Source organism: Vidua chalybeata, chromosome 1 (genome assembly GCF_026979565.1).
Source record: "Vidua chalybeata isolate OUT-0048 chromosome 1, bVidCha1 merged haplotype, whole genome shotgun sequence".
In the NCBI taxonomy this organism is placed as follows: domain Eukaryota; kingdom Metazoa; phylum Chordata; class Aves; order Passeriformes; family Viduidae; genus Vidua; species Vidua chalybeata.
In genome coordinates this window covers 23,523,714-23,539,253 of record NC_071530.1, presented here as the reverse complement: position 1 = coordinate 23,539,253, position 15,540 = coordinate 23,523,714, and the positions used below count along the sequence as shown (strand labels likewise).

At 37.8% G+C, this 15,540-nt stretch overlaps 1 protein-coding gene across 2 annotated transcripts in view; it reads left to right on the top strand.

Annotated features, from left to right (window-relative positions):
• CDK6 (cyclin dependent kinase 6) overlaps positions 1 to 14,293 on the top strand; it is a 135,948-nt gene extending 121,655 nt beyond the window's left edge. For both annotated transcript variants that reach the window (XM_053939305.1, XM_053939312.1), the window contains exon 8: positions 622 to 14,293. In XM_053939305.1, coding sequence (XP_053795280.1) covers positions 622 to 768 — 147 coding nt within the window. In that variant the 3' untranslated portion in view covers positions 769 to 14,293. The remainder of the gene's footprint in view (positions 1 to 621) is intronic.
• The last annotated feature ends 1,247 nt before the right edge of the window (positions 14,294 to 15,540 follow it).

Below are 15,540 nucleotides of genomic sequence, written 5' to 3'. Positions count from 1 at the left end.
CTAGAAGTTGAGGTAGGAAAGAAGTCTGTTCCTGCTAGGCAAAGAGATGATAACTGGGAACCACAGATGAGAGGGGAGAGTAGAACTGGAAGTCTCTGAATTAAATTTCAGGATAAATGATAGAAGTTCTGATAGAAGAAAAGAAAGTAGGACTAGGAATTGGTTAGACAAGAACAGTGGGAAGAATAATACATGGAGGTGAATGCCATAAAGAACAAGGTATAAACTCGAGGCTGGGGTAGAGATTTCAATGCTGGCTGGAAAAGGCTGGGATACAGATCAAGAAGGAGGGCCATCAGAGTTCAACTAGGAAGATGAGAGAAACCAAACACAAAACATAAGCAGATGAAGGCTGTCCTATGCATGCGAATTCAAGAAAACCTGTATTCTAGGATTTCATAAATTGTGAATACTTGAATTTTCTAGCATGTAATTTTTGAGGTGGCCATAATCTTATACTGTGACCCCACTGCTTGTTTTAATATGGATGGTCATCGTACACCTCCTTCTGAGACCCTGTTGTGTCTCATCCTGATCGTGGTATGCATTAATGTATGTATGCAATGATAACACTGTTAACTGTACATTGTAGTTAAAACTAACTTCTTTTCATACTTTCAGAAATGCTTAGCGTTCAACCCAGCCAAAAGAATATCTGCATATGTTGCCCTCTCTCACCCATATTTCCATGATCTGGAGAAATTCAAGGAGAATCTGGACTGTCACGTGTCATCCAGCCAAAACTCCAGTGAGGTGAATGCATCATAAGTGCTGACTGAAGATGAACCATAAATGAACAAGACATGTAGCTGACAAAGCCACTGTCCCATACAAACCACATAGCTGTCCTAGCGAGATCATTATTTGGAGGTTTTATGCACTTACCTTTTATTTTGGGATTGTGATGTGCTTATCCATGGAAATCAATCTAGTTTACTTTTATCAGAGCAATGCAAGGGCCAGGGCTTTGACCTGCTCCTGTTGCAGCTTTATGTTTGTTTTGGTTTTGTTTTGTTTATCTACCTGGGAAAACTCCAGATGAAGAGAAGCTGCTGACCAGTTTTGCTGCCATTTTATCCTTCTAATATTGAATGCTGCCAGTGTTTGATGATCGAGTCACTGCCAAAATATGATGCAATCTCTCTCTCTCTCTCTAGCTGCTGAAGCATGATTTGGTACTTTATTATTGTTATTCTGTGATATTTAAAGAATGACATTGAAATACCAGATCTCTGCAACCTGCAGTTAACTGATACATGCGTTAATACATCCAGCTACTGTTCATTCATAGTAGATAATGCAGGTGCTTCCCCACTTGAAAACCTGGATGACTTAATTTATGATTTTGTTGCTCTATAAAAATAACAGTGATGATGATGGTCATAATAAATGTCTCAGCTTTTAGGTTTTTTCATACACAAACGAGTTATTATCTAGCTATGTTTGTGTGCATGTTTCAAAAAACTGTCCTGTTCTTACTGTTTCAATTTCCAAATGGTCTTTCTGTGTTGAAATGCAGACACGTTCTAGTCCATTGTCTAACCCATCATTCCCCCTGGAAACAGCTGCAAGCATATTTTCTTCATCTCATTCCAAATAATTTTCTGATGTCCAGCTCAAAGACATGAGCAGAGCCAATGAAAATCAATACATATTTTCACCTTGAACCTGTTCTTATTGTCAGCCAAACACAAAAATAGAAAAAATATTTCTGGGTCAGAAGCAGAGAATTCTATATCTGTAATAAGCACAGAGAAGTATTTGTGCTGCATTGTACTCTGTATACTGTGCTGCCTTACCAGCAACACCCCCCAATGCATCACAAGTGCATGAACATTAATGCTCAAAATCCCTCACATGTCACTTACTAAGGAGGCTTGTCTTCTATGCAGAAATGCATGACCTTCTCTCCTAAACCACCATGTGGAGATACTAGCACATGCCTCTCCACTAAGGTTAATGTACCATTATTGAATGTCAAAATAACTAAGCAATTTACTTGTCTTTATAGCACAGTTATTTTAAATATTACCTGAAATTTTTATATTTAGTATTTTTACCTTAACTAAAATATATTTTCAGTATTTTGAGAAGAAACTTTTATTTTTTTAATACTGTACTGGGGAAAAAGAAATATTTTAAATCCATAAAAGCTGTTCCCTAGCATGACTTCAGTGCATTTACTTGGACATGACTTGGGGGAAAATATTGGTCCAATGAATATAACTGATGCTAAGTGAGGCAGCCAGCTTTGCTTACTCCTGTGACTGTCCCTTAGGCTTCTCTCTTCCTCGTCTCTATTTCATCTTGTCTAGGTGGTGAGCCAGCACTATATCCTCGTGCATGGCATGCTTGGCAGAAGCAGGTCTTTAGCAGTGAGTTGGGCAATGTAACTTTTCCAGCTGTCACAGGGGAACTTGCAGCCATCTCACAGGCAGGTCTCTCGCTCCTGTGGCAAACCTCACTGTTAACTCTGTTTCAGGTATCTCTGCTGTCTGGGTCATGGTCCACTGCTAGGGTAGTAAGTGGATCTTATCTCTCTCCTGGATAAAGCTTTTTGTTACTGTTAGACATTTAAGTGGGTGATATATGGTTAAATTAGGTCTGCTTTAAACAATCCCGGTTTTAAAAGGACCACTTGCATGCTTGCATGCAGTGGCCTATGCTTTTCTTTAAGCCTAGAATGAGCCTATGCAAAACTTAACCAGCATGAACAGGCAAGTTGCAAATTAGGCCTGGCAAGAGCATGCACAAAGCATCTGCACACAGAGATATCACAGATCTGTAACGTCAGAATTTCAGAAGCTCTGTGAGCAGGAACCTGAAGGCCAGGGAGATGTCACAACAGCAAAGCTTCTAATCTTGGCCTTGCCTTTGTCATTTTCTTTGTTCCTACACCCAAAGGGAACTGCAGACTTACTGCGCTGGTGTTGTACTGCCCTATTCCTGTGTGGGTTAGTGGACCCAAATGTGAATAATTTTTAACATTCACAGAAAAGGATGGGCCAGAGTGAATTTTTTGCTAGTGATTTTTAAACACTAAGTAGAACAACAAACAGAGCCAAAAGTCAGGAGACTCTTGCAACAGTAGTAATTAGAAAAGTTTTTTATGGAGTTTAGCACTTTTGAAAACATTCCACATTTTACCCAGCACAGAGCTATCTGTCATACATACCTTATCAGGGCATTCAGCTGGTGTGGCTTCCCAGCAACTGCTCAGGGAATTCTCCCAGAGCTCTCCACCAACTAATGTAGGGTGAAAATGTAGAGGAGGAGATGATATTTTCCAAATTATGCTTAAAACTCTCAGATAGAAACGTGCATCTGTTCCATGTAAGACTCTGTTCTATTAAGCTTAGCAAAGCTTAAGAATAGAGGATGTGGTTGCTGAATGTAGATTCATTATTAGGGTAAAAACAGAAAGGAGGGGAGAGAATACTTAAAGCCAAAGGTTAGTGTTCGCCCAAAAACTAATGAGAATGTGGAAATCACCAAGAATTTAACTACTGGAGCAGTATTTCTCAATCATAGTATCAAAGAGCTAAGCAAGCAGCAGAGAAAAACAGGGCCTGGCTTACAGAGTCAGAGGCAGAGCTTCTGCAACATGGTGCTGTATGTTGTCTAATACAGTAGGATCAGGTTATAAATGAGAGTATTCAGGAGAACAGTTTCCAAAGGCTGTATTAATGGTCACATTCTGGAACATCTTTCCAGTGGGAATGGCAGGAACAAAACCAAGAAATCTAAGAATCTTGGCAGGGTTAGGGAAAATATTTCTTTAATGGGGTCCTTGTGGTAGCAAGGGCCTGGATTCAAAGGACCAACAATTTTTCAAATTACCTCCTTTTCCAAATTATTCAGGAAGAAATTCCATTTGACATGCCATAGGCTTAATCATATTCCAGTCTTCCCTGCCAAACCATGTGGGGCTTCACTTACACTAGTGTACTGAGAAAGCCTGTTCTCTGGCTGGGCAAAGCACTGTCATTGGCTAATACCATGCCAGGAATGATATTTATAATTAGACAGCACAGACAGCTGTGGGACTGTGCTCAAACCCATGCCCTTGCTCTTCTTACGTTACTGGTATAGCTCTAATATTTTAGTACCTTTACTCGTTACTGCCATATGTATAGGATGTAGGATTTGTGTAAGTGAAAAAGAAAGTGCTGTGATGAAAACTCTTTGTACACCTTTAAAGAAGACTTCAGAGTGCAATTCTTCTTAGTGATATCTAAACCTGTATATGTTCTCTTCAACAGGAGTGGTTTAACAGCAGCTAAAAAATGCTGAATAACAAAAGATGTATTAAGTATAGCTCCTAGAACACCCACAGCCAGGCACTGTGCTCTTCTTAGCAGAGAACAGGGTGTTCCAAGTAATGGAAGGAGAAACTTCTATCTCCCACCAACCTTTTTATTTTTTTTTTTTTTTTGTTTTTTTTTGGTTTTTTTTTGTTTAGTCACTACTACACAGCTCTGCAGAAAAAAACAGCCAAGGAAAAAAATCACCACAGCCAGCTAGTGAAGTGCTAATTGCTGAACCATAGCAATCCATCTGGTGCAGCCCTTCTCTCTTCCCCCTGTCCACGTTCACACCTGCCTTCCCGTCCATCTCCTTCAACTCCCTTCTGTAAACAGGTTTCAGTGATGCTCACAGGTGCTATTTCCAGCAAGATTCTTCCAAATTTTCCATAGCTACACAGTGCCAATGTCCCCTCCATTCCTATTACTAAATGTTGCTTCTTTTAGTCCCATAGCCTAAACAGTGATGAGACAAGAATTTTGTGCACCTCCTTGCTTAGGCTTAGTTTCATGTACCCCTGTGTTGCCTTCTGTGTGGTTAGTAAAATTCTAAAAATAGGATTTGTGTATATTTCTGTGTAGGCTGTGCCCACAGTCCAGGTTTCTTTCAGCCTATTAGTCCACCATGATTAATAATAGAGCATCTTTCCCTGTTGTTTCTGTCCTAAAACACACCAAAAAATGAGGGCGTCATGTTTGCAAAAAAAAAAGAAATTTAGGGCTATGTGTACAGAGCATTTTTAATGAAAGGAATCACTAAATTACAGCATTTGAACATCTTCTGCATGGGGGAGGGTTTCCAGCATGGTAACTCTTCTTTGGTTTTTATACTCAGTGGTTGTTTTGGGAATAAGAAGAAAAATTTGTGCCTTGCTGCTTTTCACAGGTTCACTCACTGTCTTTGAGAAGCATGTTTTATTATACATGTAATTTTTTCTGCTGTTAGGTATTAGACCCACTTTAATATGGAAAATAAAGAGAAAACGTGGTAGTTTGGTCTTTTAGCCAGCAAACTTGGAGCACTTACCTGACTCACAACTGAAAACACATCAGTTGTCAAATACATACATGAATCAGAAGCCACAGAGTTTGGTTTAAAAGGCCACATAAATTAATTATGTTACATGTATAAGACACATTTGAATAATGAGGAAGCTTATTCTAAGAACTAAGTTTTATAGAACCACTTGGTTAGTATTTTTCATATGCAGTAGGTTCAGGAATAGATTGACTTTTATATACAATGTGAATTAGAAGTTACTAGGCTATTTGAGTGATTTTGTTGTTTTATGCTGGAAGCTTGAATTGATTGCAAGCTTAGGAACCTAACATATTTATTTTATTGCTTCAAAACTGCTTCTAAATATCAAGATCTTTTTTGATGTTAACAGGATTTCACACTTTTTTTTTTAATGTGTAAATTATGTTCTTGAAATTAGTATGTTAGAAAAAGCATTTTTCCAAACTGCATTAGTGGGGGAAAATTTAAGAAATATATTTTTACTTTCACAGAGAGGTGAACTCTTCAATAACTGACTATCAGTAAGCTATACTTTTACTTCCTTTTGATTACTAAGCCTTGAGCATACAGGTTACTTCCAGTGAAGAAGAAAATCAGAAACAATGTCTAGAAAATTAAATGGGATTTTATATGTTTAAGCGTCCAAGTTTTATTTCCATATCTGTTTTTTTTTCTGCAAGTACAGTTGAGATGTACAAAAGCATGACTACAATTTTAGCAGTCTTAACAGGCTGTACGACTCAAATTGAGGTTTTATTTGTGAGCTGTTTATTTTATTTCATTTTATTATCTATCTGCATCTTGAAAATTATTAGATAATGGCTATAATATAATTCTAGTTTCTGGACTAGACTCTGTAACCATCAAATCTCAATATTTTATGTAAAACAAAAAGAAGCTTTCTCATCTATTCTAATTAACTAGGCCATTAAAAGAAGAAAGATGTAGACATACAAACTGACAAATATACTTTTGCCAAATGTTGTTTCTTCCCTTTAGTTTGAAGCTTAGCAAGTATTGCATACTGATCTGCAATACATATACAATGTAAGAACCATAAAGACCACTTAAGAGTCGTGTGCACAAATAATATGAAAAATGGCTCATTAGACTCTTTGAGAAACCAGCTGAAAATCATTACTTTAGCTGTAACACTCAGAATCTTGAAACTCGTATATTTTTCCATTAAAAAGTATTCCTGAAAAATTATGTGTATGTTTTTAATTCAGTGATAGGCACCCAAACAGAACTGAATCAAGTGGGAACTTGTTCTCAAATGTGATTTTTCCAGGCAGAATAGATACCATCGGTTCTTCATGTACTCATCACAAACTAAAATTAACCAGCAACATTCTTAGATGAACCTTTTGCTTTCTGGGCAGAAAAACCTCAGGTTGCTGTTAGTAAAGTTAGTGGAAAATTTGCTTTGACTTAAAAGTCCTGTGGAAATTTCTGCAATATTCAGTTTTCTAGCCTTCATTGAAAGACTGTGCAAAACAGCAAAGATAAAACTCCTTAACCATATGGTCTTTTCCCTTTCACATTGCATATTTTATTTGTTTTGGGATATATTGATGGATTTTATCCAGCCCAATGTTAATGAGACTTTCACAAGGCTAGAGGAAGTAAAAATAACTTCTGCTATAGTATTTTGATTGTTGGTGGTTGTGGTAGAGCAGATTTTTTTTGTTTCCAGAGAGGATCAGACAGAATATACTGCCTTCTTTGAGAAAGAAAAAAATAAGAAAAAAGCGCCCACAAACAGCTGACACTTGATAAGGATTAGAAAGGAGATTTCAAAAAACTATTTGGAAAATACTGTTAGGATGAATGAAAAGGAGCATATTTTTGATGTGATAGAAATGAATGCAAACAATGTGTGCTAAATATGTATTGAAACTGATAGTTTTTCACTGCCTTTGCAAAGCTGAAAGGGTTTTATAGAAGAAAAGCATCCAAGTATGAATTTATTTGAACTACCACTTAAATGTTCATTTGCACTAAAGCAACCTGTACTGTTTGAAAGGAGATGGGAAAACACATCATGTTAAACTTGTGATTTACTTTGCTGTCTACAAGGATGTGTTGTAAAGCTCTCAAGCTCACTGTCCATTTTTGAGCGAGCCAAATTCACATTCACACTATTTGCTTTCTGCAAATCCATCCACACGCCTGAAAAAAACCACATTTTCTAGTGTTTATATGGATTCTTGCTCGCATTGACATGCTCATGTTAAATCCAGATAGGGGACAGTCTCTGCCACTGCATGGAAAATGACTTTTCACAGACTGACAGACTCCTTTGTACAATTACTCCTAAAGGGTTTGAAATCAGTGTTAACGATATGGAGCCCTTCATTTTATACCATCTTTTACACGTACATCATGTTATGCTAATTCTCAGCCTTTTTTAAAATAAAGTAAAATGTTTAATGTAAGGATCAGTTTTGAGTAGCTAGATGAAGGAGGAAAATCGTGATGTGATGGAAAGAGAAAAAACAGGCAGAGAGCAGGAGAGATGGCAAGTGAGTTTGACTACATGGAAAAGTTACTTATAAACATAGGGGGAAGACTTTTTTCCAGTTGTTTTGTTTTCTTCTGTCATATAAGATGATAAAGTAAGACTCATGAACGTGATTTTGGTTCCAGATACTTATGCCAACTCAAGTCGTGAGTTACAGTGTACTTCTTTAACATAGCAACAGCTCTATTTTTTAAATTTTGCATAAGCTAGGGCTTTTTCTGGGTAGATATAAAAAAAAAAGTCTTATGAGGCAGCTTGACAGCCGATTAAGCTGTCCACAGAGACAGTGCCTGTAGTTCAGTTGCAGACACTGGAGAATGTACAGCTCTGACAGTGTCTATTAGTGTGCAATGTTCTGCATTAGAAGTTGACTCCTGCTGCAAATAGAACATTCTTTGGTCATCCAAAATGGCATGGTTTTGCACACTTGGATTTTGTTAAGGTTGTCCACATGCAGGTTTTGCTGGATCAGTCCAGGTGGTTCACCATCTTACAGGAGCAAGTCTGAGGGTTTAGCAAGTGTGTCGACACCCAGTGTAAATAATAATGCAAAATCATTTGCCATGGGAAAAGGCTTTTGGTAGGTTGTAGAGTAGGAATGAGCTGTCTGAGCTGCTCTGCCAACAGGAGAGCTACTGTTAACTATTATTATGCCAGCTCCAAAAAGGCAGAATAGGAAGCCTGCATGACATTTTGTTGTGTTCAGCCTATGTGCATGGGTGGCAGGGTAAGTGTTGGCACAGTTTGGTCCTTCCATTAAGCATGAGCAACTGGGCTTGGCACAGAGACAAACTTCACAGTTCCAGGGATGAGAAACCTCTAATTCTCCACAGTAGTTCTCTGTCTCTTGTTAAATACATATACTGGTAGACCACTCAGCCATTCAAGCAGTCCTTTCCTTATCCCAGATCATCCTTCTGTGACACTGTGAAGGAAGTCTTGAGGAGTCTATTCCTCAGCAGTTTGCCAGCTTTCCTGGTTCCTCTCACTGCAGCAACAGTTACCTGTCATTTGTATCTAACCCTGCTGGTGCTTCCACTACCACTGAAGTAGCTGTGAGCTAAATTACTGCGTTGTGACTGTGCAGCTTCCAGTCTTGGGCAGCCAGTGATTTGTACTCTCGTTTTTCCTTGCTTCTCATTAGAAACAGGGAAGTAATACAGTAGAATATGGTAAAATGTGTGCTACTCTCGCACTTTTTGGTTCAAGCAAAGCAATGAGCTGTAATAGATTAGATTGAACATAATGTTCAGTTGATCAGCCAAAACAACTTTGAATTCAGAAGATCATTTACTAAGTACAGAAGATCCCATAACAACTGTCAGTGATGCACATTTTTACAAGAACACACAATCATGGCCCTGTTATACAGAAGCTTTTAATGGATACAAGACTAGAAATGCCAGCGTCCAAATGCTTACCCCGCTTCCCCTCACCTTCCCCAAGATCACTATTCTCAGGAAGAGGATTCCTCCCAGCATTGGGTGGAGCAACTGTGAAACAGTCCCCAGCTCTCCCCCAGCTTGTGTTAATGTAGCCAATCAAGCTCATTCCTTCCCTTTGGGCTATGGCAATGTAAAGTACAGAGCCCTGCCACAAGTACTAGGCACAAACAGACCTTAAACACCAAAATATTCTCATGAGGAAAAGTCTTCCCTGGATCTAGAGGGGATACTATGTTTACTGTTTCTATGACAGTTGACTTCCACTTTTCACATTTTAAACAGCAGTGATACAAGAAGTCCCCTAAGAAAACTCTCCCACTACACAAAAGGGACAATACTGAATTATGGACATTCTGTGGGAAAAGACAAAATGTTGTATTCCAGGTAGATTATATGTATCTCAAAAAATCATCCTTCATCTGTGATAGAGAATAATCCACCAAATTGGGTTTAAAATGTAGCCTGAGTCTGCAGCATGCTATTTAAATAAGTGCTTTTCTAGCAAGGCCAAAATCTGCCATGATTTCTTGCAGAGACTTTATCTTGGAGTTCCTTTTAAGAAAGGTGGCTGTAACCTACAACAAAATGTACTTCAGAAATTGGATGCTGGCAAGAAGTTTATGGATATGAGGCTGTAGAAGGTAGCTTATGTAAGCTCAGGGAGGATGTGCTGTGTGAAAGTATTGGTTGCCATGCACATTTTGAACTGAAGTTACCTATCAGAGCGTAATTGAAGGAGTGCAGCATCATGAGATTAGAGGCTTTTTCTCTTTAGATGTCTAGCAACCCTGTGGTGTTCGAGCTCTGTTTTGTTTTGATTTGATTTATTTCACCTCCCCACTGCCATTCTCCTTTCTATTGTGTGTAGTAAGTTGAAAAGAAAAACATTACCTTATAGTTTACCACCTCAAAAAGAAAGAAGGCCAGCAGTCAGAAAATCTTGATTACTCTGTGGTGGTCAATATTAAGGGAATCATAATGCTGAGTTGGAAGGGCCCTATCAGGATCACTGAGTCCAACTCCAAGAATCACACCATGTGCCTAACAGTGTTGTCCAAACGCCTCTTGAACTCTGTCTGAACCAAGCTTGGTGCTGTGACCCTGGGGAGTCTGTTCCCTGGGGAGTCTGTTCCAATGCCCAGTTACCCTCTGGGTGAAAAATCCCCCCCCAACTCAGCTTTGAGTCCTGTCACTGGTCATGAGAGTGAAGTTCTCTCTGTTTAGTTCCAACAAACAGAATTCAATATCCACAGCATCTGCCTTCCATTAAGAACTGATAAAAACCTGTCATTCTCCACAGTGTTCAAAATCTCTTTGCCAGGAGTTTGAACTCCCTTCCTACAACCTATTTTGAGTCGCAGCAATGTGAGCAAACAAAGTTTACATTATGATGGTGCTTTTTGGTAAGTGAGAGCCAGTTCCAGTTGACACACGGACTGAAAGTCTCAAGTACTCTTAGCCAGGCACCATTCATAGGCAAGGCAGTCCCTTCTGCTAGGGAAAGAAACATACTTTAAAAACACTTAAGATAGGGAAAATACAAAGGTGCCATTTATTTTTCCAGTAGAATCTGTTTTCTGCACAATGCTGTATTATTGTGGCACTGGAACCAAGCCCACAGGTGAACATTCATTTGTTCCTTGTAGTCTTTAATTTCCTTGTAAATTCTTTACAAGCATTCAGATTAATGTATTTATGGTCCACTTCATTCCAATTAATTTAAGTGGTCTATATCTGCCCTTGAATCTCATATTAATTTTATTGTTAATATAATATTTTGCTGCATTACTTTGAACAGCTTTAAAAGTATAATCTCTTTGAATGCTCTAGTTAAAGAAAAATTATACCTTCAAAATGCTGTGTTACAAGTTGGAACTGTATACTTCGGAAGTGATGTTTATATTATAACTCCCAAAGGCATCACAGGGTGCTTTCGTCTCTAGGTCTGTCTTCTATTTTCTGTGTTACAGTGTGTATTTGTACTTCCTCACTAACTTGATACTCTTCAGTCTGAAAGCCTAAATCTGCAAAGACAGGAATACTGTACCTCAGCTGAGCAGTCTCACGGAGCAGAGAGGGCTTACTCGGGTGAGTGTAGTTGCTCACAAAAAGTATTTGCAGAAAAAGGCTTTCCTTTAGGAACTAACTGTAATTGTGAGGACACATGGTTAATAACAGCACCAAGACACCAGTAAATGGGGTCTGTGTTTATTGATAATGTGGACACATTTATCTTCAAGTTATTTGACATTATTCTAAATTATTGCTATTATGATTTAGTATATTATTTTGTATGAAAACACATTAGTCCTGTGAAAGGGTAGTTGCAAAAAATGTGTTGAGTCTTGTTGCTTTGTTGTTTATTTGCATTTAGTATAAATTTTGGTTGTTGAAGTGAAGCTAGCTTCTTAGAGAGGCAGGAAGATAGATCAATCTGAAAAAGTCATAAATAAGCATCATACTGTGCATTGAGTTTTGTAATTAGAGTAGTATATGTGTTCAGATTTAGCAAATTTTATGCTTTAGAGGATTTTTGTTTTAATATGTAAAGGAATAACCAGATTACTTTGAAATGCTATTGTAGAGCTAATTTACACATAGTGGGGAATTTTACACATGTTGTCTGAAAAACTAAAATTAGAAAACATTACATAGGCTGCCTTTGGCTTTAGTTTGTTTGTAGAAGGCCCAGTAGGTATCTGTTGATTCCAGATGCTTAAGCCAGGGGTCAAGTTTTTGCAGCATCTTGTAACTGAAGAAAGTTTTCTGCAGTGATAAAGTTGCCCATCTGGGCTTGAAGTAAGATTGCTGCCTAAACAAAAGCATAAAGGCAGCAAATATAGGTGCTGGTTTGTTTTGGGGTTTTTTTTGTGCACGGACAATTGCATGAATTAGGGTTAGAGATTCAAAGTATTTAAAATCATTTAGTGTGATTTACTCTTGTTTTAATTCCACTGACTACAGTTAAATTAAACCAAGAGTTCGGCCTTTTCTACAAAGTGTACAAATTTCAGTGTCAGGCAGCTCAGGTCTATATTAAGATACTTAAGCTTAGTAAATCAGCAAGAATACTATATAAATTGTAACGTGTGATAAAAATCTTAACTCTAGTTACATTATTTCTCTAAAAATTTCTGTTCATTGCTTTTTTATACAAAAGGTCAGAATTGCACTTCTTAATGGCATTGGGATATGTGGAGAAAAGCAGGATGCTGGTACAGAAATGTATCAGAAATAAGATTCAGTTCTTATTGCTCCATGTGTGCCTACGTTAGACGTGACAAATCCCACTGAAGTTAACAGAAGTCACATAAAGTTAAGCCTGTTTGTAACTCTCACGAGATTCTGGTTTAAGAATCTTCAAGATAAGTTATGTTCTCAAAAGGCATTATTAAACTTGTGGTTTCAGGTTTACAGAATACTATGAACAGTGACAACAGCTTCTGAGACACATCCAGAGTAACTTGATTAATTGGTATTACATCAGACCAACATCCATTAGCAAATGAAAATCTCTCTCAGTACCTTCATTTCTCAGTATAATTTTATAAAAAAAAAAAAAAAAAAACAAAACCAAAAACAAATAGAAAATTAAACCGGCCTCTATGCTGTTTGGATTAATTTTTTTTCTCTCTTTTTCCACCTTTTTTGTCATAAAATATCATTTTGCTCTGGAGTTGTCTAGGATTTGATAACTCAAGGAAAGCATGCAAAGCAGTTTGGAATACGTTTCTTCATTCACCTTAGGGCATATATTCAGCTGGTAAAAATCAGCATAGTCCTGTTGACTTCTACAGCATTGTATCAGTCTATACCAGTGCAACAGTTGGCATGTCAGGTTTTAGCATTTCAAGTCACTTTACCTACCTACATATGCAGTAGGATTCTGTTTTGCAAGATGGAAAGTTATACAGTGCAAACTGTACTACCTAGACTACCATTTATACCTATTCACAGGACATGATTTCACTGTATCATTTCATACTTGAAATTCACGATGTTCTTTTAATCAGGGTACAAACATGAAAAGGTGCGTGTGTTACTGTTTCTTTTAAAGGTGCATCTTTTTTTTTTTTTTATTCTGTGTGCTTAATAGTTACTAGTCAGTGTTCTTCACATTCTTTGCATTCAGCATTCAAATCACCTGTGTGTGAAATACAGTATCACCTGCAGAGGTACAGAAAAACGTAACAGCGATTTCTTGAATTGTTACTCAAATATACTGGTTTACCTTTTAGTCATCAATATGACACCAAGGGGCTACAGCATGTGAACTGTGGTATATAGAAGTCTTGCACCATTGCTGTACAGGAAATCTTGCAGACTCTCTCTTCTTGCACAGCTGCTGATTACCATATACACATTGGAGAAAAGTGTATTTCTGCTGTACAGAATGGCTGGGAAGTAACACAGACACTCTGGAAACTCTTGAGCTCCCTTTGCAAGCTTTCAAACAAAGCCCTTTGATCTAACTGCATGCCTGTTCTGTGTCCCAAATTTCACCCTGTGGGGCTTTCTGCTTTAAGAACACCCTCAGCTGGGGCTACTTTATGTTGACTGCATTGAAGTTCATCGGAGCATGCACCTTACCGTATTAACATATTCTTTAGCTTTTGCAAGTTTGTAAAGATGGTTGACTGCAAAACTAATGTGTCAATACAGCAGAATTAAATTAAGGCACACAGAAAGTTATCAATAATGTATTATATCAGAATTACAGTCCTTTGGAACTGAACGTTTTGCTGCTGGCAGTGCAAGAAAAGCAAAGTTGTGTATTTATTGTTGGGTGCTGAGGGTTCAGTATGAAAATCAATATAATAAAAATTTTCACAGTGTCTAGTTCTCTTTAGTTCCCAAATTATTGAAAAGTAAAAAGGCAAAAAATTAGTTTTGTATTTAAAACTGCTTCACCCTTCTAGCTATATTTTTCTTTTATCTAAAAATGTAAAATGAATACAAATTCAGTAAGTATTGTATATTAAATACAGAAAATTGGCAATGTTGGTTTCTAGTTTTTATGTTTCCAAGTGTTTTTCTCAACACCCTGTGTATCTAGAAAATCAACAAACACACACAACCAGACACAGAAACATAAACAAATGCACACCCTTTCCGGCCCCTTACTGTATACCAATTTTATAAAAATCTACTCTCATTTATTGCAATTACTCATTCCTAGGTATTTTGCTTACACACAATGAATTCAGTTTTAAAAAATTAAAATCTAAGAGTTTATTTTTTCTTTCAAAAGCAAATCATTGCTGCAATTGCTGGGGATGCTGTATGATTTAGCACTGATCTGTTTTTACTGAAATCTTTGTTTTGGTCTAGGCAAACTGTGCTTTTAATTCAGCTATAATGGCTCTCAGTTGTCCATGAAATGCACTATTTTTCCCAAACGTTACTTGATCCAACTGTTGTGCTAAATGTGCATGGTATTTTTGTATTCCTTGAGATTCTGCTATTTTCATCTTCATCTTTTAAAAAGCTTAGCACACTTTATTGATTGATTGTTTTTTCTTGATTGGCTATTGTCATGGTTTGACACTGACCAAATGCCAGGCACCCACAAAAGCTGTACATTTACCTTCTTCTGCTACCTTTGGGCAGAGGAGAGGGGAAAAAATTAACAAAGGGTTCATGAGTTGAGATAATGACTGGGAGAAAGCACTCCAAGGGCAAAACAGATTCAAATTTAAAGGTATAAGGTAGATATATTATTAACAGAGTCAGAGGAGGATAATGAGCCTCCTCAAAAATAAGGCTTAAAATAAGCCTTTAAACCATCTTTTTTCTCCCCCATCCCTCCCTCCTTCCCACCGACAGTGCAGGGAGACAGGGCCTGGGGGTTTTGGTCAGTTTGTCACCAGAGATCCTTTTCTGTTCACTCAGGGAAAGAAGTCTTTCCTCTATTATGCCATATTATGCTGATGACTTGAGAGGCTACCTAGAACAGAGGCTAGACAGTGTTAAAGTAAGTATTTATTAAAAAGGCCTTCAAAGGATACGCCTTGGGCACGACAAAAGCCCGGGTGAGGCTATAACCCAGGATGGACGATGGATCACATGTTTTCACACTTGTATAAGTTTTGGTCCATTTACATATTGGGGTTAATTGTCCAATTACAGCTTCAAGTTATGAAGTCCCATCCTCCTGGATTGCTCTCCTCAATTTGCTGCTGTTTCCTGGAGCTGCAACAGTGTCCTTGGTTCTCAGGGTGAAAAAGGATTGTTTTGTCTAAACTC